This window comes from Bos grunniens, chromosome 10 (genome assembly GCF_055505025.1).
Source record: "Bos grunniens cultivar Pamir isolate PY7600 chromosome 10, Bosgru_T2T1.0, whole genome shotgun sequence".
In the NCBI taxonomy this organism is placed as follows: Eukaryota; Metazoa; Chordata; class Mammalia; order Artiodactyla; family Bovidae; genus Bos; species Bos grunniens.
This window is the reverse complement of record NC_141174.1, coordinates 21,975,705-22,001,411: the sequence shown is the minus strand read 5'-3', so window position 1 is coordinate 22,001,411 and position 25,707 is coordinate 21,975,705. Positions and strand designations below refer to the sequence as shown.

The 25,707-nt window shown below is 46.8% G+C and overlaps 1 protein-coding gene and 1 pseudogene across 10 annotated transcripts in view; one reads left to right on the top strand and one right to left on the bottom strand.

Moving 5' to 3' along the window:
- The window catches only part of SUSD6 (sushi domain containing 6), a 98,993-nt gene that overhangs the window by 53,436 nt on the left and 19,850 nt on the right, over positions 1-25,707 (top strand). For 3 of the 10 annotated variants that reach the window (XM_086320040.1, XM_086320041.1, XM_086320043.1), the window contains one exon: positions 12,780-12,892. The exons of the other annotated variants lie outside the window; for them this stretch is intronic. In XM_086320040.1, the coding sequence (XP_086176166.1) occupies position 12,892 (1 nt within the window). In that variant the 5' untranslated portion in view covers positions 12,780-12,891. The remainder of the gene's footprint in view (positions 1-12,779; positions 12,893-25,707) is intronic. 10 annotated transcript variants of the gene reach the window in all.
- On the bottom strand, positions 17,438-17,883 carry LOC147364103 (small ribosomal subunit protein uS10 pseudogene; annotated as a pseudogene).

The window sequence follows — 25,707 nt, the reverse complement described above, 5'->3', positions numbered from 1 at the left end:
TTTCAGGAACTGGGTACTGGACTGGCTCTTGTTGGAAGTTGTCACATGTAGTCGGTCCTCATGGTCAGCCCGTGAGAGGCGGGTGGCTACAGCCAGGAACAGGACTCTACACCAGAAGGAATGCAGGCGGGGCGGTTTAGACTCTGATATGTCCACTGTTTCTTGTTGAGCTCCCGCCAGGGTTGTGATGGTGCCGGCTCCAATTCTGTAAGATACTCCCTGTGGTCGCTATTGCTGCCCTGGAATACCCACAGGCAGGGCTCTGCTCACGTGCGGATGGTTGAAAGGCCTCTCTGAGGGAGAGGAGTCTACCTAAGACCTGAGGCAAATAGGGGAGACAGATGGCATAGTCGGGTTAAGAATGCAGTCTCTTGGGCCGGGTGGGCCAGTTGGAACCCTGGTTCTGCCGCTCGCGTGTTGTGTAATTTTTAAGACGTCTCTCAGTGTCCCTCAGTCTTGCTACATAATGACGTACATACCACGTGGGGTTATGGTGTGGCCGTCATCACTGTTGTCACGTGATGCCTCAGCCACCCTGTCGGGGCCAGTCTGGAGGGAGGAGAGGTAGAGAGAGAGAGAGAGAGTTTCGTGTCTGCTGGGCTCACTGGGCTATTCCTTCCTTTGGAACTTGCAGCATCACTTCTGTTGAAACTTTGGAAGTCTGGTATACTCTGTCCTCTAAACTCGTTTGCTGCTTTACCATACTGGTTGAGTGAGTGGTCTCTTCTATTTTGGTGGAGTATGTTTAGAAGCCAAGGTTTCAAAAAAGAAAAGAAGCATAGCCTTGGCCTAAGAGTTCAGAGGTTGGGCTGAGCATCACCAAAAGCACAGTTTGGGGGAAGTACCCAGAGGGGTAAGATGCTGCTGGTGGAGGCAGGTAGGTGCTCTTCCTAGCTGAGTTGTCAGAGCAGTAGAGGAGGGAGAGGGTGGAGGAATAAGCTTGGTGTTAAAGGTCAAAAGGTTAGAGAAAAAAACAAACACCAGTTAATGGATTAAGGGTTGAATGAGTCTAAACAAAGAAATGAGGAGGACTGGCAAAGTGTGTTGCTTTTGTACAAGTCCATGGAGAAGATAGGGAGGAGAACGGACTCTCTGCCTGTGGGGACTGGAAGGGACTGGCTGAGTGAGGCCGCCCCTCCAGGCTGGTCCCTCATCCTCTGCGTCTGCCCAGCCAGCCCGTGGGAGGCCTGCCTGACAAGAATGACTTATTTCAGCCAGTCTGGTGCACTGCACGGGGTCCCACATCAGGAATTCCATGGGGAAGTTTCCTCATGCTTGAGAAGGGAAGGGAGAAGAGGGGAGGAGCGGCTGGCCATGGGCATGCAAGTGTATCCAAGACTGGTCAGCTGGTATCCGGCCAGTGCCTGGAGCTGTTGGGGTGAGGACTCTCCTGTGATTTGATGTGTCCAAGTACAGAGAACCGTCGTGCCTTCTAGTAGAGATGTGTTTCCGCTTTGGCCACCTGGGATGCAGTTCCTTGACCAGGGATCGAACCCCTGCCGCCTGCAGTGGAGGAACAGAGTCTTAACCCCTGAATCACCAGGGACGTCCCCGTGTCTCAAATTTCTTATGAGAGACCTTTAGCGGAGGAACCCGTTCTCCATGCTATTGCTCTCAGCACCTCCTTGTCAGGCACTTGAGAAGCTTTGTGGTCCCTCTTGTTCAGAATTCTGTTACTGGTAACAGAAAGCCCTGGCCCTACAGGAATAATTAACATTATGAATGATAGGATTAGGTGAGTTAGTACATGTAAAAGTTCTGGGTAAACCATAAAACTCTATTCCAGTGGAAAGGATTACTGTAATGCTTTTTTTTTCCTTTAGAGAGCATCTCTTCTCTGAATTGCTCGAAGCACTTGGTTAACACTAACTGGTTAATCCTTCATCCATCCCTGGGCAGAAGGCTGGCTTTTAAATAGCTCACTTTGTATAGATCAAACTAAAGTTTCCAACAGAGCCCCAAATCTTGAATCTAAAGCCCAAATCTGTGGAGTCTAAAGCTTGGATCTCCCAAGTGTGAGACTGCCTCACTCCTGGGAACAAAGAAGGTGAGAGAAGAAATGGAGGGATCCTTTAAAAAATTTTTTTTAATTTCCACTGACGTAGTCATGTCAGACAAGGTGGCTATAGTCAGGATTTTGAGAAGCCTAGAAATCTTCCTCTTGGAAAGACCCATGTTCCTCTTGGAAAGCCCCAGAGTCTTGTTGGGAGTGAGGGCCTGGCATCAGCTAGGGAAGCAGAAGGCTAACCCAAGCACAAGCTAACCCTGGACACAGAGTTCTCTTTAGGCTGTGGTTGGCGGTACCTGAGGCTCCAGATTCTGCACCATAGTGCCAGCCCCACCCCCACCCTGGTACACCCCCATGGAAACCCACCGTGTCCCAGGATGTGTCAGGGCACGCACCGCTGGTGCCTGTTGCCTTCTGCAGGTCCCATGGCAAGGCCCCAGGGAGGTGGGATCAGGTACCTCCCTGAGTGTCTGGCCTAGGGCAGTTTTCCTGCAGAACAAATACTGCAGCCTGCACTGGGTAGGATGGCATCTGGGCAGATCAGAGTCATGACAGCTCTCTAGTCAGGAAGAGGCCTGGGCTCTTTGACTCACCATTGTCCCTTCTGACGTCTGGTCTCAGCAGTGTAGAGCTGGCGAAGGGAGGTTTTGTTGTGTTTTCATTGCTAGGTAAGGTCCTCCAGGACCATCCAGATGTTTCTTCCCAAGCTCGTGCTTTCCAGCCTCTGGTCACAGCTTCAAGGGCAGTTTGTGTACTTTCTTGTACAAGGTCTTGAACCTAGAAGCAGGGGAAGACAGGCTGAGTTGGAAAGTTCCTCCTTCCTCCAGTGGCAGCTCCGTGGGCTCCTAGCTTGAAGTTCAGGTCATTCAACTGTGCCAGCTAAGAGTCACCGGCTTGTGAGAGAAGCAGCCAGCTGACCCTTATAGATTATATGAACAATTGGGTCTCAAACTTGAGTGTGTGTTCGAATCCTCTGAGGGTCTGGGTTGCTAGGCCTCACCTCCAGAGTTTCTGATTCGTCAGGTCTCAGGTAAGGCCTGACAGTCTGTGTTTCTACTAAGTTCTTACGGACTGCTGCTGATGGTCTGGGGACCACACTCTGAGAACCACCAGTTTGCACTTGGGCTAAAAAAGCCCACTTGACCTTTCCAGAGCAAATTTGATAAGATGTGAACAGAGAGTTGGAGAGGTCACAAACTGCTGGGGATAGAGGAAGGTCAGAAATAGGATGCTGCAGGTGGATCAGCCTAACTTAAAAACTGAGAAGAGGTTAAATGATTAAAGAAGGTGCTGGCTGGGCTCTTACCTTCACCAGTCCAGTTCTTGTCCTTTCCAGCTATCCGACAGAGGGAGGGGCCAGGCCTGGGGAGCCCCAGCGGCATCACTTTGGGCATCTCCTCCCTCCACTTCCTATTCTGCCCTTTTAAGCAGTGGTGAGCTCTGGAAGTTTGTGTTTTAAGTCTTTCCACAGCTTGAGGTCCATGGTACGGAGAGCAGGGTGCTGAGCTGGGGTCCCACGGATCAGCCTGTGCGCCACCTCTCAAGAGCAATAACTGAAGGCCCCTCACTTTGCTCAGGGGCAAGCGCTCTCCAGGGTCCTTTGAGCTTGGATACCCAGCATTCTTTTCTCCTTTTTTGGTTGTGCTGGGTCTCCATTGCTTACGTGTGGGCTTTCTCCATCTGCACAGAGCTGAGGCTACCCTCTAGTTGCAGTGCGTGGGCTGCTCACTGTGGTGGCTTCTCTGGTTGCAGAGCATAGGCTCTAAGCACACGGGCTTCAATAATTGCAGTGCGTCGATTTAGTTGCTCTGCTGCATGTGGATCTTCATGGACCAGGGATTGAACCTGTGTTCCCTGCTTTGGAAGACGGATTCTTACCCACTGTACCACCAGGGAAATCCTACCTGGCATTCTTTAATGCCTTCTCTGATGGCTTCCTCAGCAGGGTCAGGAACTTCCGCTTGCTTGTTAACTTGTTTTTTTTTTTTTTTTTATTCTTTAATTTGTGTGGAAACTTCTGTTGATATTGAACCAGAATCCCATTGAGGGACTGACTGTCTGAAAGTGAAACCAGAGAAGTTCGGAAATTAGAGTAACTTTACTTTTTAGAGTCTCTGGCCTGTACAGTTACGCTGTCCCATAAAACTGTCCACAGAGGGCTGACTTTGCATCATTGTCAGGTGCTGCTCCCTGTACCCCAGGACGTCACACTCATTGCCAGCAGTGTTTCTGGATGTCTGAGTTCTCATTTCCAGGTGCCTGGAGATGTTGGCCTCCCTTCTGCACTGCCCAGCACAGTGCTCATGGGAGGCCCGTGGAAGTATTAGCTGGTGTATGGAATAGAGGGATGCACCCATGCGCCTCCTTTCCTTTGATTTCTCCCTTCTTACGTTGTGTTCATTGCCCTCCTTTGCCCTCCTCTCTCTCCTCCCTCTCTGCTCGCTTTACCCACTCTGTGTTCTGGCACAGCTGGCCATCAGTGTCTGTGCACTGTGCGTGGAGGGGTTGGGGTGTGCCTGGGGAGTTCCCAGGGGTCCTACCCTAGCCATCTCTGTGAGGAGCACATCCAGGCTCCCTGGTCTTTCCCCTGTTCCCTTCTCTCTTATGCCCACTTTGTGGTAGCTGTGAGTTACAGAATGTTTTCACCATCCTAGGAGAGGTTGCCACTCTTCAGATTGAGTTGGACCCCGTTTGCAGTCTTTATTTCCTGCCCGCTGTATTGGCAAGCTGAAGGACTCCTGGCCTGGAGAAAATTAGCGTGTCCTGCCTCAGAACCATCGTCTGGCCCATCTCCCCAGCCTCTGTCTTGGCTGACTGTCACTTAGCCGCTCTGATCCTGCCTGGGTGGCTTTCAGGCAGCTCAAGCAGTGACTAGCCTGAGGTCTCCCTGGAAACAGGGGAAGATTGAGGCTGATTTAACTCATTTTAAGTGAAATCACCAGCCTTTTGATGATTCCATTAATTTCCTCCCTTCTGAACACGCTCATGCTAGCAGTAATTGGAAATCCTGACTCTGTTTCTCATTTCCCCCCACTCCTCTGCTTTAATCTGAGGCAGCTGGATACTGCACTCTGCTTTTTCATTTACTGGAAGAGCAGTTTGAGGATGATTTTAATGACCAGCTTTGACAGTACTTCCAGAAGCCGAGACTGTTGCTGCTCTTCAGTTCACACCCACTTGGGGGCCTCTGGCTCACTTACCTTGCTCCTATGAAACTCTGCTTTGTTCTTGGTATGCAGGTGGGAAGGGGGCTGTGTGAGAAGGGGCCCCAGGGGGAGAGGGCCCTGGGGCTCTCTTGTCCCAGGTAGTGTGTGCAAGCTTTTCATCACTCAACATTTGCAGACCTACGAGGTGTGCCAGGCACGGTCTAGTTACTGAGCGTTTCCCTGCCCCCTCTTCCCTGCCCTGGTGGAAGCACAGAGGCCTGAGCCCGTGAGGTTCCAGCAGAGCTTGTGACTAACCACAGACCTTGGGAATTGTCTCCAAGGCTTTCTCTCTGTGTTTGTATGATAGCGATGCCTGTTTCAGTTTTTACTTTCTTGGCTCTAAAGAGAAATAAATAATATGAACCACCTCCCAAGATCAGAGAAATAATGGTTGCTTGCTGCTGTTGGCAGTTGACAACTGTCTTGGGTATCATGTCACACTGGTGTCCTCGCAGTGACTTACCACAGCCAGGAAAGGATAAAGCTGGTTTTGAACCCAGGTCCTCCCATTGCAAGTGAAATGCTCTTTGTACTACATTGTGTTCGTGTGTGTGTTTAACACTGACTTTCCAATGTCATTGTCTTTAGCAGATCAACCACATAAGTGTTAAACTGTCACGTATGCACTGGGCCTTCTGCCAGAAGCTGAAGTCCTCACAGTCTAATTGGGGGAAAAGATAAGATAGAATGCATCTTCATTCCCTTGAGCGGTTCAGGTACTGAGTGCCATTAGAAGGAAGAGAATTAAGCCTGACATCATCCAGGAAGGCTTCCAGAGAGCTGAGACTTAACGCTGGGCCTGGTGGGAAGGCAGGATCCAAACCAAGGAGAGCTGGAAAGGAGAGTTTGGCATTTGGCCGCCTAAGATTCTGGGATGCAGAAATGGTGATGAGATTTTAGTTCTTCATCAGACTGAGAAAACTAACATCCTCTGGGTGATGCTTTCCCAGCTTCCCTGTGCTTTTAAAATCAGGTTCACACACCCCATGCCCACAAAGAACCATTCAGTTTGTCTGGAGTGCAGCCCAGCAATCTGCATAAAAGTTTTTTTAAAATAATATCAAACAATCTCCCCTCCTTTCAGTTGTCTTTCCTGAACAGAAGAAAACAAGGGTGCAGGTTTCATTTGTTCCAGAGGCAGAAGCTATTTAACACACTGTTTCAGGTGGTGAGGTTGGCCACACTTTGAGAAACATTGTACCCTAAGCAAATGCCCTCTCCGCTGCAGGAAGCGTTAGGGGTTAAGAATCTGGGTTTTGACACCATAGGAGCCCCACTCCTGAGGACTAAGTGTTTAGGATAACTAAGGGGGAAGGGGAGACATGGTATTAACTGATGTAAGTTTAAGGTGATTCTGATAGCCACTGGGTCAGTCGGGGTGCTCTCATGAAGGCAGGTAGGTGGTGGGGGCATTGAGGCCGAGGACCTTTAAACAGGTCATGCTTGGGAGTTAACTGCATGTGCCTCTGACTCTTAAGAAAAGCGTTTTTATAGATGCTGTGTGGTAGCTTAGTTTCAGATGGATGTTGGGGGTAGAAGCAGTCAGGGATCAGTCAGTGGGTGGGTGGAAGCTGGTCTGGGATTCAGGATCGTTTACATTGAGAGCCCTGGAAAAGGTAACGCTGTGTCTTCCATAGGAGTTGGCAGTCTTGGTGAATCTTATGATTTTTCTGTCAGTATTTTGGCGCCAGATGGGACCTGGGGTGGCTGTGAAGATTAGAAAACTTACCAAGTTACTAAACACTCTGTTAGGAATTAACATGTCTTGGGATTTCCTTGATGGTCCAGTGGTTAAGACTCTGTGCTTGGGGCCTGGGTTCCATCTTTGGTTGGGCAGCTAAGATCCCACATGCCTAGGGGTATGGCCCAAAAGAATGATATGTCTTAGTTTGGGGGTGTTGTAAAATACCTATAGTAAATGTGTGATATATTTCAACTAATAGCCACTTTAAATCTGTTATCCCATTCTTAGTCAATGAAAATTTTCAAATACTAAAAAAATACAGGGACTAATACACCTGGATATTTGCCCCCACATTTCATATTTTGCCTCATTTGCTTCATATGTTTTTCTGCAGAGATATAGCCAGTATCCTAAATCAATATGTATCCTTCTAACCATGCCTCTTGTATTTTTACATACTTACATGTGCATTTACATCTAGTTTTTTAAAAGGCCCTCAATCTGTGGAAGTCTGATTTCATTTGTTTTTTTGCATTTTGTATATTACAAGTTTTACATACTTACTCATGCGTTCCTAAGTGATACAGAATATTGTTTTGTGTTTTAAAGTGGGTGTAATCTTCTGTAGCTTCCTTTTTTCACTCAACATTGTTCTTGAGGTTTAGCTAAGTTGATAAATTTGTTTTACCCAGGGTATAGCATTCCATTTTTAGTTGGAATTCTGGTATACTGTTAATATACCAGAATATTTGTAACCAGTGTCTCATTAATGGACATATAGGTGACAAGTTTTTCATTGTTAGAAACAATACTGCAAGGAACATCCTTGTACATGTGTCCACGGTTTCTCTGACATACACACCTAGCGATAGAGTTGCTGGATTGTTAGAAGTATTCAACTTTCTGTGTATTACCAGGTAGCTTTCCAAAGTAGTTGTTTGAGTTTTCACCACTAGTGATGCATATGAAAATTCATAGTTCTGCCCTGGTGGCTCAGATGATAAGGAATCCACACGCAATGCTGGAGACCTGGGTTCAGTCCCTGGGTTGGCAAGAGCTGCTGGAGGAGGGCATGGCAACCCACTTCAGTATTCTTGGCTGGAGAATCCCATGGACAGAGGAGCCTGGCAGGCTACAGTCCATGGGGTTGCAAAGAGTCAGACAAAACTGTGTGACTAAGCACAGCACCGTATGTTTTGCAACAGCTAGTATTGTTAGATATTAATTTTTGCCAATCTGATGGATATAAAATGGAATCTCTTGAGTTTTATATTTCTTTGACTGTCTTCTAGTTTGCAGATTATTTTAACTTTTATCTATGGCAGTGGTTCTGAAGGGTCATTGGGGTCTTTTCAGGTGATTGACAAGGTTAAAACAGTTTTCGCATTACTACTAAGATACTGTTTGCCTTTTTTGCACTCATTCTTTCACAGGTGTGTAGTGGAGTTTCAGAGACTTACATGATATGTCTTGATACAATCACTGTGATTTTATTATTTTTAAATGAATTTGTAAATTAGTAATAAAAACTAGTTTTATTTTCAGCAATGGTGTGTGTTGGCAGATGTAAGACAGAGACAACTTTGAGGATTCTCAATAATTTTTGATAGTGTAAGGGGGACTTGAGAACAAAGAGTTGAGAACCACTGCTCCTTTATTCATAATTTTTTCTTTCTGAAATGTGTTTTCTTTGACTTTCTTAAGAAATCCTCTTCAAATTTCATAAAAGATGGGCTCATATTTTCTTCTAGAAGTTTTTTTTTTTTTTTCAATTTCTTTCTTTCTTTATGGCTGCCCTAGGTCTTCCTTGCTGAGCACAGGCCTTCTCTAGTTGCGGAAAGCGGGGGCTCCTCTAGCTGCGGTGCACGGGCTTCTCTCGCTGTGGAGCAGGGGCTCTAGGGTGGGGCCTCCGTAGTTGTGGCACACAGGCTTAGTTGCCCCGCAGCGTGTGAAATCTTCCGGGACCACGGGGATTAAACTGGCGTCTGCTTCTTTGGCAGGTGGATTCACCACTGTACCACCACAGAAGTCTTTCTTCTGGAAGTTTACTAGTGTACTTTTGTGGGTGCTGTCTGCCGTTTCCCAGGCCCTTCAGCCACTTAATTTTATACCTTCTCAGAACATTTGTAGAGCCTTAATAGAACATTTTCCATGCCTTTTTTATAGCAGAATTTTTTTGAGCTTTTTGGGGTGAGGGGAGCAGTGTGGATGGAAGGATAGGCAGGGATTTAGTCACCTTTCCCAGATCCTTTGTTTAAGAGAGGGTCCCAGCATTCTGCAGTTTATTGCTGTGTCTCCTTGAGATGCTGGTGCACTCTGATTTTGGATCCTTGTGTTTATTAGTTCATCACAACTTGCTGTCCAAGGACCAGAACTCACCAGTGACAGGGATTCTGGAAGCGCCTACCCTCTCTAAAGCCCCCATTTTCCACTGGACGTTTGAGTTCCTTTTAGAGAAGGAACCAGGAAGCTCTCTTTTTCCTGGTTGTGTCCGGGCGGGCTGGCTGGGCAGGGGGGTGGGGGCAGTGTGCAGGCAGGCAGCTGCCAGGTTAACTACAGTTGGGGGCATAAATGGTAGCCCCCTTTAAGGGGAAAAAAAAAAAAAAAAGTACTGCTAACATCCAAGGCCTCACCTTTCACTAGACTCTTAACTGGTTTCTCTGTTCCCAGTATATTCCTTACCTCCCTCCCCTCAAATCTGTCTTCTACCCTGCAGGCAGCATAACTCAAAGTCTCAGACTTAAGCCAGAAAGAAAAACACCAATACAGTATACTAATGCATATATATGGAATTTAGAAAGATGGTAACAATAACCCTGTATACGAGACAGCAAAAGAGACACTGATGTATAGAACAGTCTTTTGGACTCTGTGGGAGAGGGAGAGGGTGAGATGATTTGGGAGAATGGCATTGAAATATGTATAATATCATACATGAAACGAGTCGCCAGTCCAGGTTCGATGCACGATACTGGATGCTTGGGGCTGGTGCACTGGGATGACCCAGAGGGATGGTATGGGGAGCGAGGAGGGAGGAGGGTTCAGGATGGGGAACACGTGTATGCCTGTGGTGGATTCATTTTGATATATGGCAGAACCAATACAATATTGTAAAGTTTAAAAAAAAAAAATCTCAGACTTAGCATGATTCTTCTCCCCTTAAAACAAAAACAAACTCAAAGCTTGCTGTGAGGCTGCTGTTAAGGTCTGTACCCTCACCTGTGCAATCTCTCCAGCCACTTCCCTAGCCTATGCTCCGTCCAGGAAACGCCACCAGGCATTTATTCCCATGACACACCATCAGATGTGCCCCCAGTGCCTCGCTGATGCTGTTCCCTCCACCTCAGATGCTGCTTTGATTGCCGATCTTTTCAGTAAAGCGACACCGTAAATTATATTATTTACCCCTTAGTTATGTTCTAGAGGTGTTTGTATGTGCCCCATGTGTCAGGGGAGAGCTTGTTTGACTCTTAGCCAGGCCCCACAAAACTCAAATACAGATTCTAAGAAGATGATCCCTTTCATCTTTCATCCCTACTAACTCCGCCTTTCCAATTAAAATGAAGACTTGGAGTTGACCTCTTTTTAGTCTTTGTTTCACTTGTGGCTTTTCTGGGGGACAGCTGTTCCATCTCCTTCCCTTCCCGCAAGTTCCTTCCCCATAAATTGTTTACTGCGTTGACTCCTGTCACTTTGCACTCCGGTTCTTTAGTAACCGCAAGCGAAGGGGATTTCTTTTTTGTGGTTAAGGAGCTGATGTAGACATCCTAATAAATTGTCTTCCAGCATGTCTTACTTGCAAGGGCGGGAATGTGCTGAACAGACAAACGAAAGCACCTGGTCCCCCACAGTTACTGCTCGTTTTGAAAAAAATAATAAACTGACATTTATTTCAAATTGACTAGCGTATTTTGAAAGTGATGCATGAGTTGTATGTGTGCGATAACGCTGCCAGCAGAAAGGCGCTGCTCAGGGAAGGAATTCTGGATGGTGTTGTGTTTCCCATTTAGCCACACCCAGACTCCTGCTTCCCCTTCAGCAGCTTAAAAAAAGAAAATTCCACAAACTCTGGAAATCTGTTAAAGATGCAGACTAGGTAGATTAACTTCTTTTCTGAAAGAGCTTTGTAGCAGGAATCCACATGGTTCTAGAGAAATGGGGCTCCCACATGAACTCCTGCAGGCCTGTGTGCTTGCTGTAAGAGGTTGGGGTGGGGGGGACCTAAGAAGGGGCTGCAAGTCAGAGACTCTGAGCTTGCAGGAGCCTTCTTCACATCATTATTGTGTCTGAAAGACGTGACTTTCTTTGACAGCTTGTTTAATGGCCCTTTCATTGGTTCTTGAGAATGGTCACTAGGTAGATTGGGAGAGTAAGAAGCAGAAGGGGACAAGTTATTCTTTGCTCTGTTGCTGATAAGGGCAAAGCTAGGATTGATCTGTTGCACGCTGCCTCCTGGTTCATGCAAACAGGCCATATGGGCATGAATTCTCAAGTTCAGGGAGAAGGGGCTTATGCCAAAGTGAGGTCTGAACACATAGATGCTGGTTACTGGGTATGAATACATTAGGCCTTTATATGGACATGGACCTGAGTGGTTTCCTTTGCGGGTGATGCTTTTCTTTCTTCTTATTTGAAAAGTACTGCTAATGTTGCTGTACTGTTTGATTAGCAGTAGTTATAAAGATGAAAGATGAGGAGTAGTTAGGTAAGCCTTGCAGATCAAGCAAAATGATATGAATTTTCTCCTCCTAACCCAGTTTGTTCGTGCACCCTCCCCTGAAATGCAGACACTCTGGAATATGTGAGAAAATAATCCTTATGATCAAACATAATGTATAAAATACAAAACATACCGACCGCCCCATTAAAAAAAAAAAGAAGAAGAATGCGATTATTGCAAAAGGATTTTACCATCCTCCAAAGGAAGTGGCAACCCATTCCAGTATTCTTGCTGGGAAAATTCCATGGACAGAGGAGCCCAGCAGGCTGTAGTCCATGGGGTTGCAAGGAGTCAGACACAACTTAGTGACTAAGCAACTCCTCCAAAGGAGTTACCATAGTTGTTTGTGTGGTGCAGCTTGTGGGATCTCAGTTCCCTGACTGGGGATCAAACCTGAGCCCTGTCAGTGAGAGCACCCAGTCCTAACCACTGGACCGCCAGAGAATTCCCTGTGCGGTTGCTTTTAAGTGGAAGTACCTCTGGTGGGTGTGAAATACTGCATTAGCACCCAGCTTGACTGGGTCACATCTGCTGTTGAAGGAGTCCAGGAAGAGAAGGAGGAGATGGGGAGCTTCCACGGCACCTTGGCAGAATGAAATGAGGCATTAGGTAGGGCCACCAGCTCTGAGAAGTGCTGCACTCTACGCCTGGCCAGGAGGATTTGCCTCCTTCCCTCTCCCACCCCCCACAGCTTGTCTCTCCTGCTCCTGCACAGCAGGCTTCTTTGCCAAGGATGAAGAGCTTGGATGTCAAATTCTTTCTCTCTGCCCTTGGCAAGGCAGGGTGTTATATTTGTTTTTTAAAGAAGCCTTTTTGCACTTGGGGAATTTTTTTCTTTTCTCTTATGGGAAGTTGCTTCATCATTTCCCAAAAATATACCGCACCTCTTGTTTAAACAGGGTGCCCTTGAAGAGCTTTGGAGCCTGAAGCGGGATGGGGGTGTTGTGAAATCTTTTGTTTAACGCTTTGATGAGAGCTGGAATGCTCGCTCTCTGCAGGCAGAAGTGTCAGGATTTGCCAGGACTGGGTCCAGGAGTTGGGTGTTGAGGGGGAGAGACTCCCTGAGATGCAAGAACTGGGGTCTTTTTAAGCATTTAAACAGTCCATGTTGTAAGAGGTATCAGCCCTTCTGGGCACAGACTCTATCACGTTTTTGTCCAGTGCCTTCAGTGTGCCCAGGCTGGAGAACATGGATTTGCTGTTCTTTTGAGATGCTGATGGTACCCTGGAGAGGCAAGACCAACTCACGCATAGCAACGGTGAACAAAACAGTAGTAAGTGTGGGCTAAATTGTGAAGTCGTGGGCACTTCATTTCAGAGAAAGGGAATTCCTACAGAAGAGAGCACTGAGGCCAGGCCTTGCACTGTCGGGGGAGGGGGGTGTTAAGCTGATGTCGGGTAAGAAAGGACATTTGAGAGGGGAAGGAGGAGCTGAGAAGAGCCAGCAGGCTGACCTGAGGCCACGAACGTGGGTGAGTAAGCCCAATGGTGGGGGTAGCCTAGCGGGACTTGACGTCGGAGAAACAGGACAGACCAAATTGTGGAGGGCCTAGCACATCCAGGAGAAACATTTAGACTTACAGGAAGAAATGGGCAGCCTTTCTCAGATTCTGAGAAGAGAGTAGCAGCATTAGGAAAAATGTGGCTTTGGGGAATATTAGCTGACCAGAGTAAGCTAGAATATGCCTTCAGGTGGGCAGGAGGAGAACCCCAGCTCCATCCACCGCTCTTGGGAGGAAGTCATACTTGGGTCCTTGGAGAGAGGGATGGCCTGGTACATGGCTTCTGTCTTGGGTGAGCGTGGTCGCACATTGCCCGTGGCCTATGGCCGCCTGCAGCTTCCCCTGGCAGGGCACAGCAACTTAGGCCATGAGGTTAGTGCTGTCTGGCTAGGAGCAGGTGTTAGGTGCCAGCTCGAGCTAAACTTTGACTAGGGCCCCTGTGGAGGTGCTATGCCCAGGTGGGCCCAGTAGAGCCAGGCACGTAGTGCGGTGGGTTCCATGCTGCTCGTTTTAGGTTGGGATTGACCAGGGATGATTGCTCAGATCCAGACAACATGGGTCACCTTGTGCCTAATCAGGAGTCGGGGTGCATCATGCAGAATCCTTGCCCGTGCTGAGTTCTGTGCCCTCCACCCATGCCCTCCACCCATTCACAATCGTAAATAAGGAGTTTGGGTAGCTTTGGACTATAAATAATACCAAAGAGGATCAGTCAGAAAGTATTCTTCTTAATAGACTACTAGTAGCTGCTGTTTATAGAAAGTGAAAATTGAGAAAATAAATTATTGTCGAGGGAGATTGCGTCAGTGGGGACAAACACATCATCGCAAGATCTATTAAGTTCCAATAGAAAGAGGGAAGAGTAAATGATTGCCAAGGGAAGTACTGCCCAGTTTGCCTAAGTCAGGAACATAGTGACAGTTTCCATACCAGCCACTGGGCCTGGGCGGGGCCTGCCCCTCCCAGCTGACCCACCCCAAGCTCCCTGGCACGGACCCAGAGCATGTCCAGGGCAGGCATCAGGTTTGGAACCCTGGGAAGTGAGCGGCTCCTCTTTGGGGATCATCCCAGCCTGTCACCAGGGCAGGGTGTAGGCCAGCAGAGGCTCAGCTGCCACTCTGGGTATGGGCCCTGGTGCAGGAGAGGGACGAGTGCCGGGGACCAGCCCCGGCTGATCCAGGGTATTCGAAGGAGAGACGGCATAGGCGAGGATCAGGATATAATAGCTTCAATTAGATATTAATTAAAGATATAAAGAGTAATAGAATAAGGATAGCTCAGTAGGAAAATTCAGTGGAGAAAAGAGGCTGAGTAGCTTGGTTTACGCGGGAGACCAATAAAACTTCAAGACAAGAAGTTCGCACCACTTACGTAGGCCGCAGGCGTCCTTCCGTTCTCCCGAAGGAGAGGAGACACTGAGGCCTCCCCGGTCGGATCTTAGAAGCCCAGGCATAATTAGTAAGCATGGTGGGTTCCGCGCTCCAGATGGAGACTCAGCCAGAGGGAGAGAGAGAGCGACATGGGGAGACCAGTATTTCGAGAAACTGATCCCAAATCTTTATTTTCCAGAGTCTGTTTTTATACACTGAGATGTTATACAAAAGTCACGTGGGGACAGCAGTCCTGACTTTTATTGAAGTCAGGTGCTTCACACAAATGTATACAGAGGTCTTAGGGGTGTTACATCATCTTCTGGCCAGGGGGGCCTGCTGACAATTTACAACCCTCTCCTTGTGACAGCGGTCAGTCAGTCAAGACACTTATTTCTCCAGGGCTGATTATTCTCAAAACAGACGCCACCCAAATAAAGTTACATTCCTACAGGGTGAGGGTGTAGTGGGTTTTAGTTAAGGAAAGAATTTACTTAGCCTAAGGTCTAACGTGATTAATATCAAAGGTCAATTCTATATATTCATTAATGTGTGTAAGGGCAGGGGATATGGAGACTTAGCAACAAACATTGGCTCAACAAATGAAAAACCCTTCACCAACACAATTTCTAATCAGCCCATTATACTTATACTAATAGTTTTCTAACTTTTCTAAGGAACCTGTTTTTAGAAGGTTTAAAGCATCTTGTGCCTCTCACGGTTGGGAGGCTGTGAGCGATCACGTGTGGCCGGACAAGCCTGTCAGGCAGGCCAGAGAACCTTCAGAGGAGTTTGTAGGTTAAAACACTCTTATCACGCCCAGGAATTATTATAAACTGGAGCTCTAAGTTAACTCCTTCTCCAAAAGAGGTGGTGGGGGACAGCCCCCCGTAAAGTCAGAGGTGTAGGTAAGAGCACAAAGTAGTAAAGTAGGCAGGCTCTGGTTATGGGGGTAGACGCTCGAGGATTTCCAGGGGGACTCCTGAGGCTCGATCCCGCCTTTGCGTATGTCGAGCCTCCTTCCTCATGACCTTTGCCATGGGCGGAGTACCTCACTCTGGCCCCCAACAGACGAGGGCTTAGCTTGAAGCCTCAAGACATTAGCTTTGACATCATGTTGCTGCTTTTAAAGACCAGTGGTTTTTTCCCTTTTTTTTTTTTTGTGAAAACTAAGGCCCCAGACACACTGTTCAGATTGCTGGTAGATAAATGCTAAAACCCATTCTGAGTAATCGCCTTTTTTTTTTTTTTTAACAGTTGAGTAACAGAGTAGTCCACAAAACAAGATTTGACTGTAATGGGCCAGCCCACATTTGCAGAAGGTCCAGCTGTCTTTGGGCTTCCCAGGTGGCACTAGTGGTAAAGAACCCTCTCCTGCTAATGCAGGAGACCTAAGAGACGTGGGTTTGATCCCTGGGTTGGTAAGATCCCCTGGAGGAGGGCATGGCAACCCATTCCAGTGTTCTTGCCTGGAGAATCCCATGGACAGAGGAGCCTGGTAGGCTGTAGTCCATAGGGTCGCAAAGAGTCAGACAAGACTGAAGCAACTTAACACACACACACCCCTCTCTTTTTTTTGTTGTTGTGTTTTTTTTTAATGCTTCATTTTATTTATTAATTTTTAAATTAATTATTTTACTTTACAATATTGTATTGGTTTTGCCATACATTGACATGAATCCTCCACTGGTGTACATGTGTTCCCCATCCTGAACCCCCCTCCCACCTCCCTCCCCATCCCATCCCTCTGGGTCATCTCAGTGTACCAGCCCCAAGCACCCTGTATCATGCATCAAACCTGGACTGGTGATTCCTTTCACATATGATATTATACATGTTCCAATGCCATTCTCCCAAATCATCCCAACCTCGCCCTCTCCCACAGAGTCCAAAAGACTGTTCTATACATCTGTGTGTCTTTTGCTGTCTTGCATACAGAGTTATCGTTACCATCTTTCTAAATTCCATATATATGCGTTAGTATACTGCATTGGTGTTTTTCTTTCTGGCTTACTTCACTCTGTATAATAGACTCCAGTTTCATCCACCTCATTAGAACTGATTCAAATGTATTCTTTTTAATGGCTGAGTAATATTCCATTGTGTATATGTACCACAGCTTTCTTATCCATTCATCTGCTGATGGACATCTAGGTTGCTTCCATGTCCTGGCTATTATAAACAGTGCTTCGATGAACATTGGGGTACACGTGTCTCTTTCAATTCTGGTTTCTTCAGTGTGTATGCCCAGCAGTGGGATTGCTGGGTTATATGGCAGTTCTATTTCCAGTTTATTAAGGAATCTCCACACTGTTCTCCATAGTGGCTGTACTAGTTTGCATTCCCACCAACAGTGTAAGTAAGAGGGTTCCCTTTTCTCCACACCCTCTCCAGCATTTATTGCTTGTCGACTTTTGGATAGCAGCCATTCTGACTGGCATGAAATGGTACCTCATTGTGGTTTTGATTTGCTTTACTCTGATAATGAGTGATGTTGAGCATCTTTTCATACATTTGTTAGCTATCTGTATGTCTTCTTTGGAGAAATGTCTGTTTAGTTCTTTGGCCCACTTTTTGATTGGGTCATTTATTTTTCTGGAATTGAGCTGCAAGAGTTGCTTGTATAGTTGTGAGATTAATTCTTTGTCCGTTGCTTCATTTGCTGTTATTTTCTCCCATTCTGAAGGCTGTCTTTTCATCTTGCTTATAGTTGCCTTTGTTGTACAGAAGCTTTTAATTTTAATTAGGCCCCATTTGTTTATTTTTGCTTTTATTTCCAATATTCTGGGAGGTGGGTCATAGAGGATCCTGCTGTGATTTATGTCAGAGAGTGTTTTGCCTATGTTTTCCTCTAGGAGTTTTATAGTTGCTGGTCTTACGTTTAGATCTTTAATCCATTTTGAGTTTATTTTTGTGTATGGTGTTAGAAAGTGTTCTAGTTTCATTCTTTTTTTTTTTTTAACAACTGATTATTGATTTATTAAAAAGGTTGATTTAGGCATCGGCAATGGTGACTTCCACCTTGACTCCCGGCTCAATAGTGATGGAAGTGATCTGCTTGACAACTTCAGAAGGACTGTGCAGATCAATGAGTCGCTTGTGGATCCTCATTTGGAATCGATCCCAAGTCTTAGAACCTTCACCACAAGGAGTTTTCCTCGTAGTTATTCTCAGAGTCTTGGTAGGCATCCGAACTGGTCCTTTAACTTTGAGATTCTTTTCCTTCACGCCTCCGATCAGGTCAACACACACCTTCTCCAGAGACTTCACGTTGCGGCTGGTGTGGGTGATCCTAATCCGGTGAATGGCCACCTCTGGCTCCACGGGAGTCTTGCCGGTGTCTTTAAAGGCCATGGCTGTGGTGGCTTCCTGACTGACTTGTTCCTCGGTGAGAACGAACAGCGGTGAGTCAGGAGCAGGAGCGGGCGGCACAAAGGTCCATGGCAGCCTCCACCACGTCTTCCTCAAAGAGCTAGTTTCATTCTTTTACAAGTGGTTGACCAGTTTTCCCAGCACCACTTGTTAAAGAGATTGTCCTTTCTCCATTGTATATTCTTGCCTCCTTTGTCAAAGATAAGGTGTCCATAGGTGCATGGATTTATCTCTGGGCTTTCTATTTTGTTCCATTGATCTATATTCTGTCTTTGTGCCAGTACCATACTGTCTCAATGACTGTGGCTTTGTAGTAGAGCCTGAAGTCAGGCAGGTTTATTCCTCCAGTTCCATTCTTCTTTCTTAAGATTGGTTTGGCTATTCGAGGTTTTTTGTATTTTCATACAAATTGTGAAATTATTTGTTCTAGTTCTCTGAAAAATACCGTTGGTAGCTTGATAAGGATTGCATTGAATCTATAGATTGCTTTGAGTAGTATACTCATTTTCACTATATTGATTCTTCCGATCGGTGAACACAGTATATCTCTCCATCTATTTGTGTCCTTTTTGATTTCTTTCACCAGTGTTTTATAGTTTTCTATATATAGGTCTTTTTGTTTCTTTAGGTAGATATATTCCTAAGTATTTTATTCTTTTCTTTGCAATGGTGAATGGAATTGTTTCCTTAATCTCTCTTTATGTTTTCTCATTGTTAGTGTATAGGAATGCAAGGGATTTCTGTGACACACACAGCTCTCTTTGCTCTTTATTATCTTTGTCCCTCAGAGAGGTGAGGCTGGCTGGGAAAATTGAGAGGATTGTGTGAGAGAAAGCAGCAGGCCCACAGTTCAGAATCAGTTGCTCTGCAACTTCTCTGCCATCTTGGAGTGTATGGTTTCATTTGGTTTTGCACATGGACTGCAAGTACAAATAGACTAGCCCCAGAGGATTGCCCACCCACTCCTGTGGAGTCTATGAAGCACATGGATTCTCTTTCCTGTAGGCCTAGTTACTCCTAGCAGCTGGGGGTGAGGTGGGGATGGAGAGACTATTGTTCTGCTCACATTATTCCACTGCGAGAAGTACCTGCGAAGACTCAGGATCGCCACCTGCACATGTAACAAGCCTTTTCCATCAACAAGGCAGAGAGAATCGGAAACCCAGGATGAGTAACAGGCCTGTGGCGTGTGCCGACTAGCTTGGCTTCCCTTGGTGCCATGCAAACCTATGCACCCTGGCTGCAGTCCTGGCTTCTTTGTGAAGTGCAGGTATGTGTGTGTTGCTGAGTGCCAGTGATCCTTAGACACATTCCTCATTCATATTCAGGCCTTTGGGGCTAGGGTGTAAGGGGCAAAAGAGTGCAAATCGGATACCTCGTGAGGTGGTTCTGAAACAGTGCTGAGCAGTCAGCTTTTAAAAGTTTGTCTTAGAAACAACCTGTACTTTGGTACATTGTAAATTGACACCCCAGTTGCCTTTTGGGTAACGAGTTTGGACTTTGGTGCAGCAGCTGAGAAGGAAACCTCATGGGCGGTGGGTCTGGGGTGTGGCTGCCTGCCAGCTTGCAGCATGCTCTGAGCAGCCTCACAGACTCCATCTGTGCAGCCGTGTATGTTGCAGCAGTAACTTGGATTTGGGGCCCTTTATTCTCTACGGATGAGTTGAAAATGGGAAAATGACATTGCTGATGGTAGTTATAAGAAGGGCAGGTCTTCTAAAGCTGATAATAATTGAGGAGAAGATTTTGAAGTTCAGCATGCCAAGAGCCGGGGATCATTAGTGTTGGTTGAGCATTTGCTGACTCTTAAGTCAACGGCCCTCCTCAGTGGTGAAGAGGAAGAACATAGTTAAAGAATAGTGTAAAAAAAAAACCAAAAACCTGAGTTATGCTGTCCAGGAGTATAAAAGGCAAAGCATTATTAGGCATTTTAGCATCTCGTTTGGCTTCCTGAGAGCCCATCTTCTTTATATATATTATAATATATAAACCTATCATTTGACTTCAGGGGGGCTGTCTCTGGAGAAATGGAAAAACTATAACCAGGTTCCCCTGTGATCAAGACTTGTGCAGAAACAAAACCCTGTTTGTAAGGGTGCAAGGCCCGTCTGGGCTTCTGGGGCTGAATCTGTCCCTTGGAACACAGTCCATGTTGACCTACTCTCAAGGCCTTTCCCCTGGCAGTTTACTCATTTATATGCTGATGTCTGTCATCTTTTTTCTATTTAGATACTTTTAACCTATGATTTTAAGCTGTCAGATGGGCTGCGTTTATTTAAAAGGCTAGGCTGCTCAAACACTGCTGGCTTTCTCTAACTGGAAAAGTCCCAGGTTTGGGGAGGTAAGAGAAAATCAACCACCAAAAATAAACTAGAAACTCGTGCCTGGACTGTGAACTCTTTTGTATACTCCAGTCTCAGTCCTTGACTTTGTGAGTATAGAGTTTTATTATATGTGTGCTTTAAACAACTAAGTTTTTAAGCAAAAACCACTGACATCCCACACCAGGGTACCATTATAATGGAAAGAGAAAAATCTTTAATTATAGCAGCGTTGTGGCCTTCTCCCATGCCTGGCTAGCCAAGGCATGGAGTTGATAAGCATACAGTGTCTTTCATACTTGCCATTACAACATGTTAATTAAGAGAATTCAGCTGTGGCACCAGCTGGGGATGTCTGGCTTTGTGGAAGATTGCAATTAGATGCTTTATTTTCTATTTTCTTTTTCCCCTTTCAACTTTGGTGGAATGCCTTTGAGTGGGGGCTTTTAGTCTCAGCAGTATAAATACTTTAATGTGCCTAATTATGTAATCATACACTTACACTCCTCTGTGTACACACACACCGTTTTATGGATTTTTATCCCCTTTTCCAGTACATGGGGCATCTCGCCTGCTTTTTGGTTTGGTTGGTATTCTGTGCCGTGGGCAGGAAGACGAGGAGGGCCAGAGACAGTTTGGGGTTTTCCTCCAATTATGATCTGTCCCTCTGCTCCCTGCCCCCGCCCCCACTCTCCTTTATCTCTCAAATAATTAGCATCTCAATAGTTTCCTAGCAAAGTCAAGGTAATTTAAATGAAATTGGACTTTATAATACTATATCTTTCCGTGAATTTGCAAGTGCAGTCTTTCAAAGTGTATAGTTTTATTTTTCTCAGTCCTCAATTCCAGGCAGGCCTAGGGCATGAGCCTGGACATGAGAGCTCAGGCACAATGGAACCCATTGATTTCTGGCATTCAGCTTGCGCGGAGAGGTCCTGTGACCCCAGCTGTTAGACCGGGATCTGGGAGCAGCTGTTTTCCGAGATTGAGTCCTCCAGGGATAGGCCATCTGCTGCTGTGTGAGAGAACCCTGGGAACGAAATTGACCGCAGGACATCTCTGTACTCCTTTTCTCTGCTCTAGTCCCTGCAGTTTTTCCCGGGCCCCCTCACCTTGGCACACTTAAGACACATGATGCATCTGCACCGGAGAGCTCACATGGTTTCTTTCGGTCCTTCTGCTGCCCTGGCTCTGCCACACCTGCACCCCAGCTCCACTGAAAACTAGTTGCCAGAGTTGGCAGGGAGATTCAGATGGTTTCTTCAGCTGGATTAGAAACATAGAGCCGGCTTTTCGTTTTATTGGTAGTAATAATAGTAGTAGGGAAGAAGAACCCAAGAGTTTTTCATTATTCAGATTTGTATTTGGGGCCCTCCCTGATTTTCTGAATTTCCAGCTATGTCCTGCTACACACACACACACACACACACACACACACCCTCTTCTTGCTCCTCTGCTTATGCCTTTGTCTCCCCCTTGCTCCCCCTTGCATGCTCTTCCCCGTCCTTTATGCAAGTCACAGTCTTTCATCCCATGTCACAGTCCTGTTTACCTCTAGATTTGGAGTTCTGGTATCATTTCTTTCTTCCTTTCTGATCTCTTCCCCTGTTGAATTAACCCTTCTTCAGAACCTCCTAGTGTAGCCCAGATTGATTTCTAACATGTGTCTCCTGTGGTTATTTATTAGACCACAAGCTCCCAGAAGGTAGGGTCGGTATCTTTGTTGCCTTCCCAACCCTCCTTCCCCATTGCCTGCCACAGTGCTGTAGTGCTTAGTAAAAACCTATTGAAAGAACAGATGGATACATGCAATCCTTAGGTGAACTGTAGGAGATAGAGTAGATGTTACTATTATTATAACCTACTTGGGGCGCCTCATCTGTACCCCCAAAGAGTGTGAAGTCTCCTCAGGAACAGTGAAAGTCGCTCAGTTGTGTCTGCCTCTTTGTGACCCCGTGGACTGTAGCCTGCCAGGCTCCTCTGTCCATGGAATTCTCCAGGCCAGAATACTGGAGTGGGCAGCCATTCCCTTCTCCAGGGGATCTTCCCAACCCAGGGGTCGAACCCAGGTCTCCCGCATTGCGGGTAGACTGTTTGCCGTCCGAGTCACCAGGGATGTATTATTTACTCTCGAAGTTCTGTCACCAACCTGGCACACTGGTCGGGGCTCATAGATACGAAAATGTTATATTGAGAAAGCATTCCTAGTAGAAAGAAATCCAGAGGGAATAAGAATCAAGGTTTGCAAGTGTTTTTTAACTCTCTTCTAATGGGTGAAAGTCATTAAACCATTCTTTGGAAGATAAAAGATTAAAGGATATTTTCTGTTCACCTGTGTGATGTTTGGACACAGGTATCTTCTGACGCACAAATGACTGAGACTGCAACAGGCAATGTCTTCTGACCCGGAATCTTGTCTGGTCAGTCACAAGTGGCTTACCAGGCGCAGGGGCCCAAAGACCTGAGAGAGGCAGGGGAGGCAACAGGAAGGTGGGGCTCAGATGGACAAATAAAAAGCACGGTTGAGACTCTGTCCCTGAAGCTCACTAATCTGTTTTGCGTTTGCTTTGTTTAATGATCAAGAGATCTTGACAGCCTGTCACAGCCAGGCTAATAAATACTCAAGCTAAAATCAAAGGGGAAGCAGGTCCCAGACATGTGAGAAAGCGCTTGAGGGCAGGGGCCCTGCCATGGACCTCACAGCGGGTCTGATGTGAGTGAATTCACAGGAGGTGAGAGAGACTCTGGCCTTCCCTGCTGCCTGGGACAAGGAAAGGGATCTGCCAGGAGTCCTCTGGCTCCGTCTGGCCCAGAACTTTAGAAAGACTCACAAACTGAAAGTTCAGTTCAGTCGCTCAGTCATTTCTGACTCTTTGCGATCCCATGGACTGCAGCACCCTGGCTTCCCTGTCTATCACCAACTCCTGGAGCTTGCTCAAACTCATGTCAATTGAGTTCGTGATGCCTTCCAACCATCTTATCCTCTGTCATCCTCTTCTCTTCCTGCCTTCAATCTTTCTCAGCATCAGGGTCTTTTCCAATGAGTCAGTTTTTTGCATCAGGTGGCCAAAGTTTTGGAGTTTCAGTTTCAGCATCCATCAGTCCTTCCAGTGAATATTCAAGAGTGATTGCCTTTTGGACTGACTGGGGGTAAAGAAGAATAAAACTCCTCTGGGGAGACTTCTCACCACCCTTGATCAGCTGATGATAGCAGAGGGTGGGAAGTTCCCTTTCTAGGAAGTGCAGAGGAAACCAAGAAGGCCGGACAAGCTCCTTTTCCTGTGGTGGCTGTATGAACAGTGTGGTTAAACTGATGAGGCATTTAAAGAAGAGACTCTCCTTCCTCACGAGATGGAGGAAGACTCTCCAGATGAATAGATTTTGTAACTTTTGACTCCATCTTCCCATGGCCCATCGGTCACAGTGTTCCTCATTTTTGTTGGCTCAGAGGTGATTAAGGCAATGACCCCTGGCCCTTGCCACTTCATTCCCCATGCCACGCACCCCACCCTCCAAAGAACCGCCTTGTCTTTTCCCTTTTATATCTCCTAATCTCGTGGTAGGGTCAGGCCTGACACAAACCCCCACGGAATGTGCAGGGCTCACTTTATGGCCGGCCTTCGACCTGTAGTCTGTTATTTGCACCTTGTCTGTCACAGCAAGATCCATCACATCTCTTTCTTCAGAAAAGATGATTCAGACCTTTACCCCTCAATTACTGGGTGGGTGTTTTTCCAAGAAGTGTAGCGCTTGCCAGTTACAGGTCACCTCCATCGCTGATTTCTGCCCCCTCAGCTGATTTCTGCCGCCCTCTGTGGCTAGAGTTTACCAGTTGCTCCCTTTCGTTCACTGCAGGTGTGTGAGCCTGGGCAAGCAGCAGTGGCTTGTTGAGCACCCAGCATAAGCAAGGCGCTGCCTGACTCCCTGTTTGGAGGCACGCAGCAGAGGCTGTTTATTCTGGGCCTTGGCAGAGCTGCCCTGGTGATCCTCTGTATTCTAGGCGGTGGGCAGAAGGGCAGCCCTCTATCTAAATGTAGCTCACACCCCCGTTCTGCACTCAGTGGCGGGCTTCCTGTCATGTATCCCTCTTGGAAGGTGGGTGTTCCCAAGCTGAAAATGCCCCCATGCCCTCTCCCACTTGCAGCTTTGGGATCCGTGCTCCTTAAATAGCTCCATTGTTTGTAATGCTCACAGATTACTAAAGGAAACCGTCTTGCCTTTTCCCCCCAGCTCTCTGGAAAAATGTGGCCCCACTTGAGATATGAGCTGAGTTCTCTGGGCACAAGTAAACTCACTAGTCCACATTCTTCGCCAAACAGGAATTACTGCAACTTTTTGTCAGATGGACCCCACCCCCATGCTACACTTTTGTAGGTCTTGGGGTAACTTTTTTGGTGGCATCTGTAGTCAAGGAGCTGGAGAAAGGCATGCCAGAGTTTCAATCCAGACTCTACTACCAGGTAGATTTGTAATCTCAGGCCACTACTAAATTGCTCAGAGCATCACTTTCTTCATCTGAACAAATTGAGTATGACACCACTTTCCTCATAGGATGGGAGAGTTAAAAATAGGATAGTAACTTTAAATTGCCTCTCATAGCGCCTGGTGATAAATGTTAATTCTCTTCATCACTTCTACCCTGTTAGACAGCAGAGATCTTTAAATTTGTTTTAAATTTAAATTTGTGTTTCTCGAAGGCCTACTGTGTGTGCCTGACACCAGACTTGGCATAAGGTATTTCCATCAGATGGTAGACTGGGAATGAAACCACAACTCTGAGTCCAGCCCTGTCGTAAACTCCCAGCCAGACTCTGAAGTCAGTTATCACTCGCTCATCAGTTCTCCTTCTGAGGTTGCTCAGTGCCTTAAGCAGCTGACTGGGGCCTTCCTGCAGAGGACCAGCCTCCATCCTCCTAGAGGTGGGGAATTCTGAGGGCAAGAGCAGACACGTGGGCAGCTTCTTCAATGATAGGATAAAGGAGATGAGACCAGGAAGTAGCAGTCGCTGATGAGAAAAAATAAACATCTGTTTTCTCTTAACCCTTTACTGCTCTCAGGGGAACGTAGTATCATTTGTTAAGCACGTGGAATGGCCTGTCTCCTTAGCCCTGCTGGCATCCCACCATCCTGGGGTGGAGGCGGTGGAAAATTGTGGGTGCTGCTCTCTTAAGTCACTGCGGTGGGTGGGAGGGTTTTTGATACTGTGAGGCCCAGGCCTGGAGCAGCAACAGGAGAAGGGTCCTCCTGCCTGCTCGTCTTCTCAGTTGTACAGTAGGGGTGGGGTGAGGGTGTAGCCCCAGGTGGCCGCGTGTCTCTCAAGTCCCTGAGCTGTGAGAAAAGGGGTGAAAGGGTAACAGGCCATATGGAGGCCATTAATCTTCCCTGGTGGCTCAGAGGGTAAAGTGTCTGCCTGCAGTGCTGGAGACCTGGGTTCAATTCCCAGGTCGGGAAGATGCCCCAGAGAAGGCAATGGCAACCCACTCCAGTACTCTTGCCCGGAAAATTCCACGGACAGAGGAGCCTG